General features: G+C 43.2%; 1 protein-coding gene across 8 annotated transcripts in view; it reads right to left on the reverse strand.

The window, feature by feature from the left end:
* LOC148021248 (ABC transporter B family member 1-like) overlaps positions 1–13,719 on the reverse strand; it is a 145,488-nt gene that overhangs the window by 19,112 nt on the left and 112,657 nt on the right. For all 8 annotated transcript variants that reach the window (XM_087699091.1, XM_087699094.1, XM_087699093.1 and 5 more), the window contains 2 exons: positions 12,164–12,507; positions 11,489–12,018 (listed from right to left, as the gene is read on the reverse strand). In XM_087699091.1, coding sequence (XP_087555217.1) covers positions 11,489–12,018; positions 12,164–12,507 — 874 coding nt within the window. The remainder of the gene's footprint in view (positions 1–11,488; positions 12,019–12,163; positions 12,508–13,719) is intronic.

The raw sequence follows: 13,719 nt of genomic DNA on the forward strand, positions 1-13,719 counted from the left end.
AAGAGACAGAGATACCCTTGTCTTCCTCTCCCACCTACCCTCCCTTTTCCAGGTTGACACTCCAATGCTATGACTTCTCCACAAGAAGATGGATAGACCACTGAGTGCCCCTCTTCTGGCATCACCGGATCATGTCCATGATACTATGCTCCACCTAGTGCCTACTACACAAGGGTGCCCAATCCATCTCCTCCTACATCAACACACATCTGCAGATCATAGCTATATAGGCCAAGAAGCTCTGTAGGTTCTTGGCAATTGCTGGCCAGCCAAAGCCACTCTCTAGGATCCCACTTCAGCTCATCTAGAGGCCAACTCTCCTAGATCTAGAGGGGCCATTGTCAGAACTTAGAAATGGCATATAAAGGTTCAGCTCCCATGTCTTCCCTTGGCAGAGCTGCCGATGACAGGGATCCTCCTCCAATGGATGGCTAGTAACTCCTCATCCTGCTGTCCTTTGTCAATGACTAGCCGGCGATCAAGCTGAATTGCAAAGAGGACACGGTAGGGAGCACCACCCAATCTAGCTGCCACCTGTAGGAGGATGCCCATCGGCAAGAACTAAGCAGCCTACACCTACCTCTCTAGGCTACACAAGCTCTCTGAAGAGAGGATCTAGCCACTCGGATAGGATTGTTGCATCAATCTCTCTCCTGTTGGCCTCAATCCCTCTCTGATATCATGCTGCCTACTACAGAATCTCCTGATCTGCCATCTTGTAAACATCCCACCATAGCCTCACAATGCGGACAAAGCCGGCCTCCCAACTAGCCCGTTGGATACAAGGGCACTCTCCAAGCTGTAACCTATCATAGTCATGAACTTGAGGGTTCCAAACAATAGGCCAATGATCAATCTCCTCTTGGCAAGTTGCGGACCTCTGTACGAGGGCCTTACATAGGCCCTACCAAACCCGTAACAAGTTGTGAAGGAAAGAGAATTTGGATGGTATGATTTGCACTGCAGTGAAGATCTACCTTAGGACGGTCTCCACTCCCCACCTATTCATGGTTTGCACTCCTGGAAGCCATCTTGGAGGACTTTGCATGTCTGTGGGTTAGCCCTCCGACAACTAGCTTGCCTAGTAGAGCTAGACTCTAAAACTCTAAGTCAATGATCCCCAACCAGTCCTTGGAGCAATGACGGATGATAGTCTTCTAGGCCACCTTGGCACAGGAATCCTTGGACCCATCTAAACTATCCCAAAGGAAATTCCACACCAAATGGTGTATTTAAACTGCACATACCGAAGAAAACACTAGCAAGAAGTATGTACCTAGCTGTCATCACCAAGAGAACCTAGTTGTGTGAAAAGCATGGATCTAGAGCATGGCAGGAGCTATGGAGGATGGAAGATGAATACACAACTCATGATGACATAGACTTAGACTAACTGTTACACAAGTGAATTAGGTTCCAAGATGGAAGCTTGGACTCATAAACACGTTCTTGTGTAAGATGGACAATGACACTAACGATGACTCAAACTGACAGCTCCATTACTTTGAAATCAGTGTCAAGTACATGCCTTTATAGCTTCTAGATAGTATCACTCTCCCTCACTGTGCTTATGGGACTCTGAACATCTCTTTCTAGAGCATACGCTATTGACAATCCCCAGGCAATAATTCCAAGAGCTTTGTTGTTCATATTTTTTCACTCATTTGTCTTGAGCTGGATTTCTTCAACCCGTCTTCATCATCTTCCTTCTTGCTATCTGCATCTCCTGCATCATCCTCAAATAGATCCCAAAGGTCCTTCCTCATGAGATGGTACATTGTCTTTTCTTTCCAAGCATGAAAGCCTTCACTATTGAATTTGGCTATTTGCTCAAGTTCAGACATTTTAAAGGAGGTATTGTTAGCAGATATGTCAGTTCATGTGTGAGTTTGAGATGCAGAGGCTTGGGCACATTATTTAGGCTATTTGGAAAATTTTTATTGTGTCATTTTATGGTCATATTGGGCATTTATTGCTGGCCGACCAGCATTAAATGTTGGCCGACCTAGCATTATTCATGCCTATTTATTTTGGGCTCCTCCTCCTCAGTTGGTCAGTTCACCACCTGGAGGTCCCATGGAGAGAGGAGGCGGTGCCGGTGCCGATGCCCACGCAGCCAGTGACTTACTGTTGTATGTGACAGTCTCGTGTCAAATATATGGATTCCATTCCCCGAGCATACATCTGAGTTCTCATCTGTATTGTGTTCTTTCTTTCCCTTTCTCTCGTCTTGTGTTTCAGTAGTTTATTACAGCTTATGTTTACGCTTCCAGTGCTGCACCACTTTTGACATAGTATCAGATTTCAGGATTTGTGTTCGTGCTGTGTTTTCTTGCTGATTACAGCTGTTTTCACCCTTGCTGATCAGGTGACTGTTGCTCCATACATGCGAGCTGTTTTACCTGCGTTTTCTGCAGATTTGCCATCGCTTGCTGTCTACAGTCCCTCTGCTGCCTGCGTTTTCAGTTTTCATGCTGTTGCAATAGTTTTCCAGCCTATTTGTGGCAGTACTCAGTATGCGTTTTGGTGTTCCCGACTCCTTGGCTGGGAGATTGTACCTTCAGGCCGTTTTTGACTGATTTGTTGATTTTTTGTAGCAGCTTTTGTCTTCTTTTGGTCAGATTTTGGGTTATATTGTATGTGAACTCTTGGTTTTTGCAGTCTGTGCTCGTGTTTTGGCTGTGTTCCCTCTCCAAATACCTTCTTTTCTCTACTTTTATTCTAAATCCTCTACAAATGGCTCCTCCATACACATCCACTAATGACAAGCTCCATGGACTTGATTATTACACGTGGAGTGCGGTGATGAAGGCCTGGTTTATCCAAAGGTAGTTATGGTACGTGGTTGGCGGAGCTATTGCATATCCTCAACAGCCCTTTCCTGTTCCAGCTGATTTAAGAAAACCATGAGGAAGCAATGCTTACATGGGATTTAGATGATGCCCGTGCTTATTCAGACTTACTTCTGTATATTTCCAAAGAACTCCTACCGGTAGTCACCTCCTGCAGAACAGCTTCAGACGTATGGTCGAAGTTGCAGTTGATGTACGAGGCTCCTTCCACCATGAGGGCCATTACTCTTTATGGCCAACTCCAGCAACTGAAGTTTGAAACCAAAGATACGATCCAATCATTCCTACTTCGAGTTACCAAAATCTAGGATCAGCTTCGCATTATGTAGTCTGCCCTATCAGAGGCACATATTGTTGGTACGGTACTCTATAAGCTTTCTCGGGAGTTTGATGGAGTGGCGAATGTTTTATGGGCGCAGACATCTACGACTCCTGTCAGTTTTCTTCATATGTCCTTGATGCTACTTGAGCATGAGGCGACTTTGCGACTATAGGGAAACTTCCGTCAAATTATGGAGGTTCAGGTGAGGCTCTTGCAGCTTCAGAGAGGGGTTTGAAGATGAAAAAGTCGAAGGTCCAGTGTTATCACTGTGGCAAGAAGGGTCACTTGCGGAATGAGATGCACAAGATCTAGAGAGGGACATCCCTGACTCATCGACCGCAATCTGGCAGGTACAAATCATGGAGTAAGGATTGACATGCAGGTTCATGATTGACAGAGAGTGGGTGGCTTTCGTTTGGAGCTCATATGAGGGGACACTTTGGCGGTTTAGCCAAAGGAGGGGGATCCATGGTTATTTATGTACAGTGGCATTGGTAACAAGATGGTTGAGAGCTACTATGATCTTCTCTATCTTGAGGAGCTGGTACGATCGACATTGACATCAGGTTCTCTCCGAGGCACCTTGGTGGTGACTTGATCACCCACTGCTTGGGTATTCATGGTTCTACTTGGTGGTTACATGTTGTATGGTTTATGATTCATTCTCATTGTACAATTGTATTGTATCAGATCACCCATGATCTGAGAGAGGGTGTTAGTAGATATGTCACCTCATGTGTGAGTCTGAGCTGCAGAGGCTTGGGTACATTATTTATGCTATTTAGGCATTTTTTATTGTGTCATTTTATGGTCATATTGGGCATTTATTGCTGGCCGACCTGACATATTTTATGGCATTATTCATGCCTATTTATTTTGGGCTCCTTCTCCTTAGTTGGTCAATTCACCACCTAGAGGTCCCGTGGAGAGGGGAGCCGGTGCCGGTGCCCATATAGCTAGTGAATCACTGTTGTATGTGACAGTCTTGTGTCTGATATATAGATTCCATTTTCCGAGCATACATTTCAGTTCTCATCTGTATTGTGTTCTTTCTTTCCCTTTCTCTCTTGTCTTGTGTTTCAACAGTTTATTACAGCTTATGTTTATGCTTCCATTGCTACACCACTTCTGAGAGGTCTTACCGCGAGTATACTCGGGCAGTGTCTATCCCTTTACAAATAATGAGGCTTTTAATACATGGATTTTAATTTCAGATCTGATCTAGGTCAGTAGACAAATGACTAAAAGTTTATGCTTAGTGCTTACAAGCACTAGTTTTATCGCTTATGCCTCGTCTATTGATTTCTCACGAACTTTGTGGATGACTTCTGAGCTTCCTCGGGCACTTCCAGATCTACAGTGAACTTCAGAGAGTGTAGCTTAGTGATTAAAATCACTGTTGATAGCTTCAGTGAGAAGAAACAGTGAAAATGTCAAGCTTTTGAAGCTTTGGCTATGGTTGCCCACAGAGATGATAGTTAGGGTGTCACAGATTGTGATAGATAGAGAGAGAACTTTGGGGAGCCCTTTCATCCTGAGATTGCCCACTTGGGGATCTTTAAATGCCCCACAAAGATTTGGAGAATCGTGCCTTGTGCTGGATGCTAGATCAAGTCGAATCCCTGCTTGTGAAATCCACACCAGATTCTCGTATTTCTGCAATGCCGGGTCCTGTAGGACACGATGTTGACATCTGATGTAACAAGAAGGAGCACCTCAAGCCGGGGAACAACTCTCTTGAAGAGAGCAAGAGCTAAGATGCCTTAGTTTGCTCACACTATCTCCTCCAAGGTTAGTAAGTATGACAGTCTACAGGTGCAGTTAGGATAGGGAGTGACAATTTTCACAATGCTGGGGCTGAGAGAGGCCAATGTCAAGCTTTGATGTGACAGTAAGTTACCTAGGGAGTCAAGGGAGAGATGTCCAGAAGAGAGCTTGAAGAGATATGCTCTAGTTTGAAAGATCTAAGTGCTCAAACAGAGGTGGGTGCAGGCTGGCTATGGCAGACACAAGGTCAAGATGAAGGTGAAGTTGAAAATGGAGTCATGAGGATGTGAGCTGGATAGAGATGACCAAAGGTGAAGAGAGACTAGAGAAGCAGTGTATGGAGCTATGCCATGCTCAGATGATCTCTGATATCGTGTGAAAAGCATGGATCTAGAGCATGGCAAGAGCTATGGAGGATGGAAGATGAATACACAACTCATGATGACATAGACTTAGATAGACTAACTGTTACACAAGTGAATTAGGTTCCAAGATGGAAGGTTGGACTCATAAACACATTCTTGTGTAAGATGGACAATGACTCAAATTGATAGTTCCATTACTTGAAATGAGTGTCAAGTACATGCCTTTATAGCTTTTGGATAGTACCACTCTCCCTCACTCTGCTTATGGGATTCTGAACATCTCTTCCTAGAGCATACATTATTTGTCTATCTTCCAGCCTCTTCAGGGCATACATCTGGTCATACATCATTTGATTTTCTCAACGAGTTGACCACTAGGGACCTACCCAGCAAGGAGAGGTGACCTGTGCTCCAGTAATTCAGCTTCTGTCTAATGGAGTCTAAGTACCAGGATGAACTGCTAGGCTAGAGGAATGTCAAGTCCTACATGGAGCCCAAGGTATTTGACTATGTGCTTACCCATTTGAAACCTAGATGGACACCCCACTCAGTGTAGGAATCTAGGTTCGTAAGATAATCAATTTACGTGAGTTGATTTTAGCATCTACAGCTGTGTAAAATATCTCCAGTGCCAGTCTCACTACCTCCAAACACTTGGCTTTGCAGGGGTGGCACTCATTGCGGGTATGTGCAAAAGAGCACATGGCCGACCTCACATGCGATGAAGACAGATGCTCTACAGCCTTCCAATTACAGCCTTTATTGCTCCCACTTTCACACAACCACTCAAAGTGGAACAAGGTGATTAAGATGGACCATAGTACAAGTAGACACTAAGAGGACTTGGGTGAACCCAATGCAACCACTTGGTAGGAAGATGCTACAATATCAGACATATTCTTCACCTTTCCTAAGGATGGTTTTATCAGACGACCAGCATACATGGAGACCCACCTTCCACATAGTCTTAGATGCTTGATTATTTAGCTTCACAATTGACAAGGAGGTACAAGAATATAGCCCCAAAGGGCCCTATGTGCCAACAACATAGGACGGAGGTTGAGTGAGAGGAGCAATACAATTGCTGATGCACAATGCGCTACAAGATTAGAGGGAGATATGACTAGATCCTTAGAGAGGGCTTTAGATCCCCCACGGCAAGTCATGGAGTATGAGGACCAACAATGTTTGTGATTATCCTTACTAGAGCTTTGGTGACATACGGAGAGACTTTAGAGATGCAAAAAAGAAGATGCCTCCTCAGGTCCATCTAGACAAAGATAATTAACAAACTCCTTTACTAGGATGAGTAGCATGGCTATCACCCCCTACCTCCATGAGTGATAGTACCCCTATGCCAGACCTGATCTTCATTTTGAGGTCTTATGTTGGAGTGAGCCACGGCTCTTCACAAGGTGAGATTCACCAAACCTCTCTAGGAGAGGACTACGCCCTCCTTACCACCAACAAATCTAGGCCATCATCACCTGCCATAGGTGTCCATTGAGACACCTCACCCTAGATAGTGTGGAGTAGATACTACAACAACCCATGAGATGAATACTAGAGGCTAGGCCAGCCTTGTAATGCCATAATTTTGGTCCTTTTAGTCCTTGAGAGAGAATTGTATCAAATCGTTTTACTCATCAATGATTACTTTGCTTCGTAGCTTTCGTTTTCATTTTCTTATCATGGTTTACATAGTTTCATAATGCCCTTTCCATATGAACTGTTTTAAGCATTTGTATACCTTTTGATGAGATCTCATCACACTTACATTACATGGTTGGGTCTCATAGTCCATTGTAGCCTTTGTAGATGTTAATATCTCTTTTCTTTTCGTGAAGAAGCTTAAATTAACTGAAGCTATTTATATTAAACCTTTTGGGAAACCAAAAAAAACCTTGAAAATCCCAGCGATCCAAGTCAAACCATAAGGCTACCAAAACATAGCATACAAATATCATGTAGGCAGCACAATAAAAGTAGAGCAAACAATTTCCAACCAAGGAGTAATCACACCTGGGAGGGCCAAGTTTGCCGAAACCATGGAAGAGATCTATCATAATAGTAATTCTCAAACATGGGCCACATGACCACAGATACCCAAGGCCGAATAAAAAATGAAGGCATTGCAAGTATGCCAAATGTGCCAGAGAGTTGTCTGTCTGAGAAAATGGAAGAGATAGGGATTATTTGATTATACAATGGACAAAGAAGGCATCTTGCTCAAGACCCAAGAACAGATTGGTGTCCGTTGGTGAGTTATGGAGGTGCACACAAGGGAAACAAAGCTTCAAATCTATCTCGTTACAAGGTAGAAGATGGAGCAGTGAATCGATGTCCTATCACATGTAGTGCAAAAGATACATCGACCATATGAGATCTTGCAAGCACATGGCACATTCCTAGTGGGGAGACCCCCCAAATAAGTAGCCTCCACATAAAAAGTTTCCCTTGGTAAGGAATCTTGGACTTCCACAATTGGAGAAATCTATCCTGCCATTTCCCTTTGGAAAGATGGACATGCCATGCTTTATTGGCTTTCTTAGTGACCCATCTCCTGTCCTCTACCATCTTATGGTAGATCTGAGTAGCTGATCTTTTGTGGAAATCATCAGGTTTCACAAACATCCAATCCTGCCAGGGTGAAGAAGGTTGAAAAGCAAGCAATGGAGTATACTATTGAAGCTCCTCCGGTAAGGACAACCAAATCTAGCTATAGCCTCTAGCACTTGAAAGTATTGGCAAATGCAATAGAATCCCTTCAGGCCAGCCAAGCCCAAATTGGAAGCAAACACTCATGAAACCAAAAGGCTATCAAAACAGCACTCTTTAGGAACAAAAGAAGAGGATCACGAAGAGGGCACAACAGGAGTGGAGCGAACAATATCCATGTATAGTGCAGCCACCTCTCCAATTATGAAGGCAACCGAAATCATGGAAGAAATCTTCCATAATAGCAAGCCTCGCACATGACCTGCATGACCATAGATACCCGAGGCTCAATCAAAGATAAAAGCATTGCGAGTCTGCGAAATGTGCCAAAGACCAGTCCATTGCATGGATTGAAAGAGGCAAAGATGGTGAGGCTACAACCTGGCCACACGCGGCATCTTGTATAAGACCTAGGAATAGATGGGCATTCTCTAACCTATTACTGAGGTCCACACTCTGGAGAGGAAGTCCCAAACCTATTTGGGAACCAAACAAGAAATGAAAAGATGAGCAAGGGTCTCATCACAAGTCGTACAAAAAATACATTTGCCACACGATATCTTGCGAGCCCACAACACATTGTCAATGGGCAAACCCCCAATAAGAAGTTTCCATATAAATACTTTCCCTTGATAGGGAAGCTTTGAATTCCATAGATGAAGCAAGCGAGTGCATCACTTAGCTATATTGTCCCAAACAGATTAAATTTCCTAGCTTTCTCAATAATCCATCTCTTATCCTCTACCATCTTGTGATAGATCTGATTAGCTAAGAAGCTGGTCCTCCAAGGTCGGCCAGATCAGCTTGTAACCTCAAGGTATTTGGAAGTACTGGCAAATACGGTGGAAAGAATAAATCCTCGCCTAACCCGGAGTAGTCCTCTCTCTCTCTCTCTCTCTGGTAATGGGTTGTTATATTATATCATGTCATAGTATAAAAGAAAGTACAAAAGTCAGGGCAAGGTCACTAAAGAGACTGCTCAACACCAAGAAACTAGATCACCTTTAGTTAGGATATCCACATGCTAGATAAGATCAACCATTGAAGAAGTCCCTTTAGCTTCACCACATGATGCTTGGTGCCCGAAGCAATATAAAAAATGAAGGCATTGCAAGTGACCCAAATATGCCAGCAACCCCAAAATTGGAGAAAGTGAAACAAGATCTTCATACGAGGTTGTGGTTTTTTTGATTAACTGAGGAAGACTGAAGGGTCAAACAGGCTGCAAGGTCCCAATCCAGTAGCCATGAGAGACTTGAAATACCCATCTGATAGTCTGAAAGGACATGAGTATGCCTCAAGACAAGAGAGTGGCATCAGCCACTGAGACCAATCCAAGATGAGCCATGAGATTAAACTTGGGTATCTCCCCTGATTTGCCCTTCCAAGAAAGTAGGCAAGACATTGCTAGAATTTCTATCTGCAACGAATTGGCAGCCAATTTATCCTCTTCTGGATGCCATTGGACTTTGGAAAGCACCATTTTCCATGAACATGCTAGATGGTTGAGAAGCAGATGAAGAGAATAGAATCCCAGCATTAAGCACATGCCACCATGAACCCTAAATTTTCATATTACCATGCCAAAGACCACATTCCTCAAGAAAAGCACAGGCAATAATAGTCCAGGTTTGCTGGCCAGTGCACATTGCTTGAATGTTGAAAAAGAGACCAGCAAAGGGCTGCCATATGGGTCTCAACATCCAAAACAACCCCACCACCCATTGATTTCGGAGTGCAAACATGAGTCCAAGATATCCATGAGATGCCAGCATGCACCGAATCTTTCTTCCATAGCATAAAATAGAAGTGCCAAGTGAGATCCTTCAAGGCAACATTAGTTTAAGGCAACAATGGCAAAAAGTAAGTGAGCATAGGGACCATAATGACTTGAGCCACTTTCAAACGTACATGAAAAGATGAAGCTTGAGATTTCCAATAAACAATCTTGGCTTCCAATTTTTGTGATATTTCAGCAAGAGTTGGTTGTACATTCACACCGAAGGTATAACCAAGATGCATGACAATGTTTCCCTGCTGAACCACCACACCCCACCACCCCAATTCAGGAAAATGTGAGCCAGTCCAAGCAATACGGAAAGATTTGGCAGCATTGATATGGAGACTTGACGCATGTCCAAATGATTCCCAAACATCTAAAGCTTTGCAAAGATTAGAGGTGTCTACTTTCAGAACCATAAATGTATCATCTGCCACTGCCTAACCAACAAAATGTTGTTGTGAAAGGAGAGAGAAACCAGCTAATTATCCCGTATCCACAAGATGTGACGACATTGATAAAATGGGGCAAGTCGCCAAGGCAAAGAAGACAGGGCTCAAAGGGAAGCCCTATTAGACCAAGTGCACAAGGAAAAAGGGCCCAATGGCTCCACCATGTAGCATGACATGAGAAATAGTGTCCATACTAATGGTGTAAATCAAGCTGGACATACAAGGCCCAAAGCCCATGGCTTGCACGAGATCCGCTAAAAAAGACCATGCCACAAAATCAAATGCCTTCTCTGGTTCCAACTATACCAGAACAACTTCATATTGCATGTGTCAAGCATGATCAACGGCCACCTGCGCATTTAGGATATTATGGAGAATGTTTCTACCCTTAATGAACCCATAGTGATGCGGATGTATAAGCCCCAGTAAATGTTTACATTATGTAGTAGATGGTTTGCTAACACCTTTGCAAAGATCTTATACATTGTGTCCATTAATGAAATGGGTCTCCACTGCGTAAGTTTGGAAGGGGAGGATGTTGAGCAACCACTTCTTCAGTTCACACACTTCATTTTAGGGTTTTGCACTGACAGCCCCAAAAAGGGCTGGTGTCCATTTTGGTCACTTTTTCGCTGGGTGCCCACATAGTGGTGCACCACCCTAGATAGCTTATGTCTATAAATAGGCAACCACTTCATTCATTACCACCTCTCTCTTCAATCATTCTTGACCACCTTCTTCGGTCACCACCACCACTTCCCTTCTCTCACCAACCCCTTCCACTGCCCTTACATCCCCTCAGGAGGGCATTGTGGTTCTAGGCTCGTAGCTTCCTTCATCCTTCCTCTTCTGCTTCAAACGCCTAGTCAAGCAGCTTCAGCCCGAGAAAGTAGATTAGTTTTGTCGTTGTATCTGTATGTATATAAAGGCTATTCAAGTTGAGGACTTTCAGAGTTCTTGAAAGTCACAGAAACAGTGCTTTAAAGAAAAAATTTCTGTTTATCAATGTGGACAAGTGTCAAAATAACCATAATGCATCCTCTTATGTTTTCATTTGTTCAGTTCCATATGATAGCACACACCCTAATAATATTAAGCCATACCTTGGAACATATTGCTGAGTACATTTGTTGTCAGGAATTCCCTAATAATCTTAATCATCATGCATCCTCTTATGTTTCATTTGTTCAGTTCCATATGATAGCACACCCCCTAATAATCTTATGCCATACCTTGGAACATATTGCTGAGTACATTTGTTGTCAGGAATTCCCCAAGATTTGCCAAGTTGAAGTGTTGCACAATGTTTGATAAGATTGTGATGATGGATAGACAAACCATTATAAGCACGGTATGGTTTATTCTACGGTTCCTCTGAGATTGGTCTTTCTCAATGTAGGCATTGGCCACATCATACAAGAAGAAGATAAAAAGTGGCATCACTGCTCCACTGAACATTGATGAGAACATAACCATTGTTATTTGTCTCTTCTTTGGTGCAAAAAGGTCCTTGACAGTTCGAATCATCATCCATAAGCTCAGATCAGGTTTCTTATCAATATCCTGTGTAAATTGAGCTGGCCGCTCAATCTTTTGTTCTATGCTAGTAGGAGATATTGGAGTTCCTACCACAGCAGGAGAGATAGGCATGAAAGCATTTATATATTGATCGAAGTCAGAAGATTTTCTTGTTCCTGGTGATGGTGTGTGAGCAGAGGATTTGGACCAATATTTTGTTTGCTGGCCCAACATACGTGCTTTTCTGCATAAAACTTGCCTAAAGTCAAAAGATATAATAAACAGCAACAGTAAATTTTCTCTGAGGTATCATGAACATAATATTTTTTTTTCTGGAAAGAAAAAAAACAGCAATGATAACAAAAGTTGGTTTCTTATACATATTATACCTTTGATCTGAGTCCAAGCTTTGCAAGTGAACAAGAGAGTGGTATCCACCGCATGGTCCTATTTTCATCAATGAATCATGAGATCCTATCTCTAAAACTTGTCCCTTTTGAAGCACAACAATTTTATCTGCATTACAGATAGTTGATAATCGATGTGCAACAACCACTGTGGTACGGCTGAGCATAAACTCATCAATTGCCTGTTGAACAAGTCTTTCAGATTCTGTGTCAAGAGCACTAGTGGCTTCATCAAGAAGTAAGATAGTTGGATTTTTAAGGATAGCGCGTGCAATAGCCAGACGTTGTTTCTGTCCTCCTGAAAGCTGTATCCCTCTTTCTCCAACCTGTAGAATATTTGTCAATGCGTCTAAGCACTTGTGTGAATGCCATTTCTGAAGCTTTTACCAGTCCACCAAAAGAACTCTTTATTTAGCAAAAGTTATTGACTTGCTCTAAGCTGCATCCATATCACTTCAGACTTGGTTAAACATTTCTTAACCCTTGAATCAAAACACTAATCTTCTTTTGGAGCTCAATTCAAATTGACATACTTATGCAATCCCTTCCTCCTGGTGTTGTCATTTTCAGTCATGTATAGCATGCCATAGCTTGTAACCATAACAGGGGTGATAATGTTGCCTACCTCCCTGGCTCCCTCTATCCCTGCTTCAGTTACTCAACTCATGCACTTCACATTTTTCAGCAGAAGTTGCAATTATCTTGGTTCTTGTTGATGAACCCTGAAATCATGCAAATTCAGGACTTGAAAACCAAAGGTTGGGTTAATATTTCATTGGAAAACCAAAAAGTCTCAAACAATGTAAGTCAAGGAAGAAAATTCGAAAATCCACTCGGGATGGATGGTTTGCATTGGAGCAGAGCATTCAATCCTCCTTTGGCCATTGTAGAGCCAATGAAGTCTCATTGTTAGTGAGAGAAAGGAGAGAGAGTGAGAGTGAGAAAGAGAAAGAAAAAGAAATGCCAAAAAAGGCAACAGGATTGGTGCTGGCATGGAGAGTACTGTGCCTACTACCTCACAAGACTCCATGCGAACATATATGCGCAAGAAGGAAATGATGTCTTCCGAGCGCTCTGCTCCTGCTATGGTTTCCTCAGCTCCCCGTCATCAGCCCGCCAAGAAAATGTATTCGGATCGTCTAAAGGGTCCACCTGCACAGCTGGCTTTTGATACCAGAGGCAACGTCATTACTCCGTGGGACCGTCGTTACCCACGTTCCAACCCCAAGCAAGCAGATATGCCGTCTACTTCCAAATCTGGTCCTCAGAACTCTTTTGTGGTGTTGGCGGATTTCTTGGATGAGGGAGTCCTGGACATTCTTGCCAACAAAGTCAAATCGAGGCAAGCTGTGCCTCGTACCTGATTGTGTTTTGTATACACATGAAAATAGCCACGTGGAATGTGCGAGGAATTTGTTCTCGCCACAAGCAACATGCCATGTGGACTGCATTGTATGAGAATCAGTGGAATGTCCTGTGCGCTGTTGAGCACAAGAGTCACGGTGACGCCGGTAAAGTTGTGGATTGCCATGGCTTTC

Source organism: Lygodium microphyllum, chromosome 18 (genome assembly GCF_053477565.2).
Source record: "Lygodium microphyllum isolate KBCC chromosome 18, Lygodium_microphyllum_v1.1.10, whole genome shotgun sequence".
Taxonomy (NCBI): Eukaryota; Viridiplantae; Streptophyta; class Polypodiopsida; order Schizaeales; family Lygodiaceae; genus Lygodium; species Lygodium microphyllum.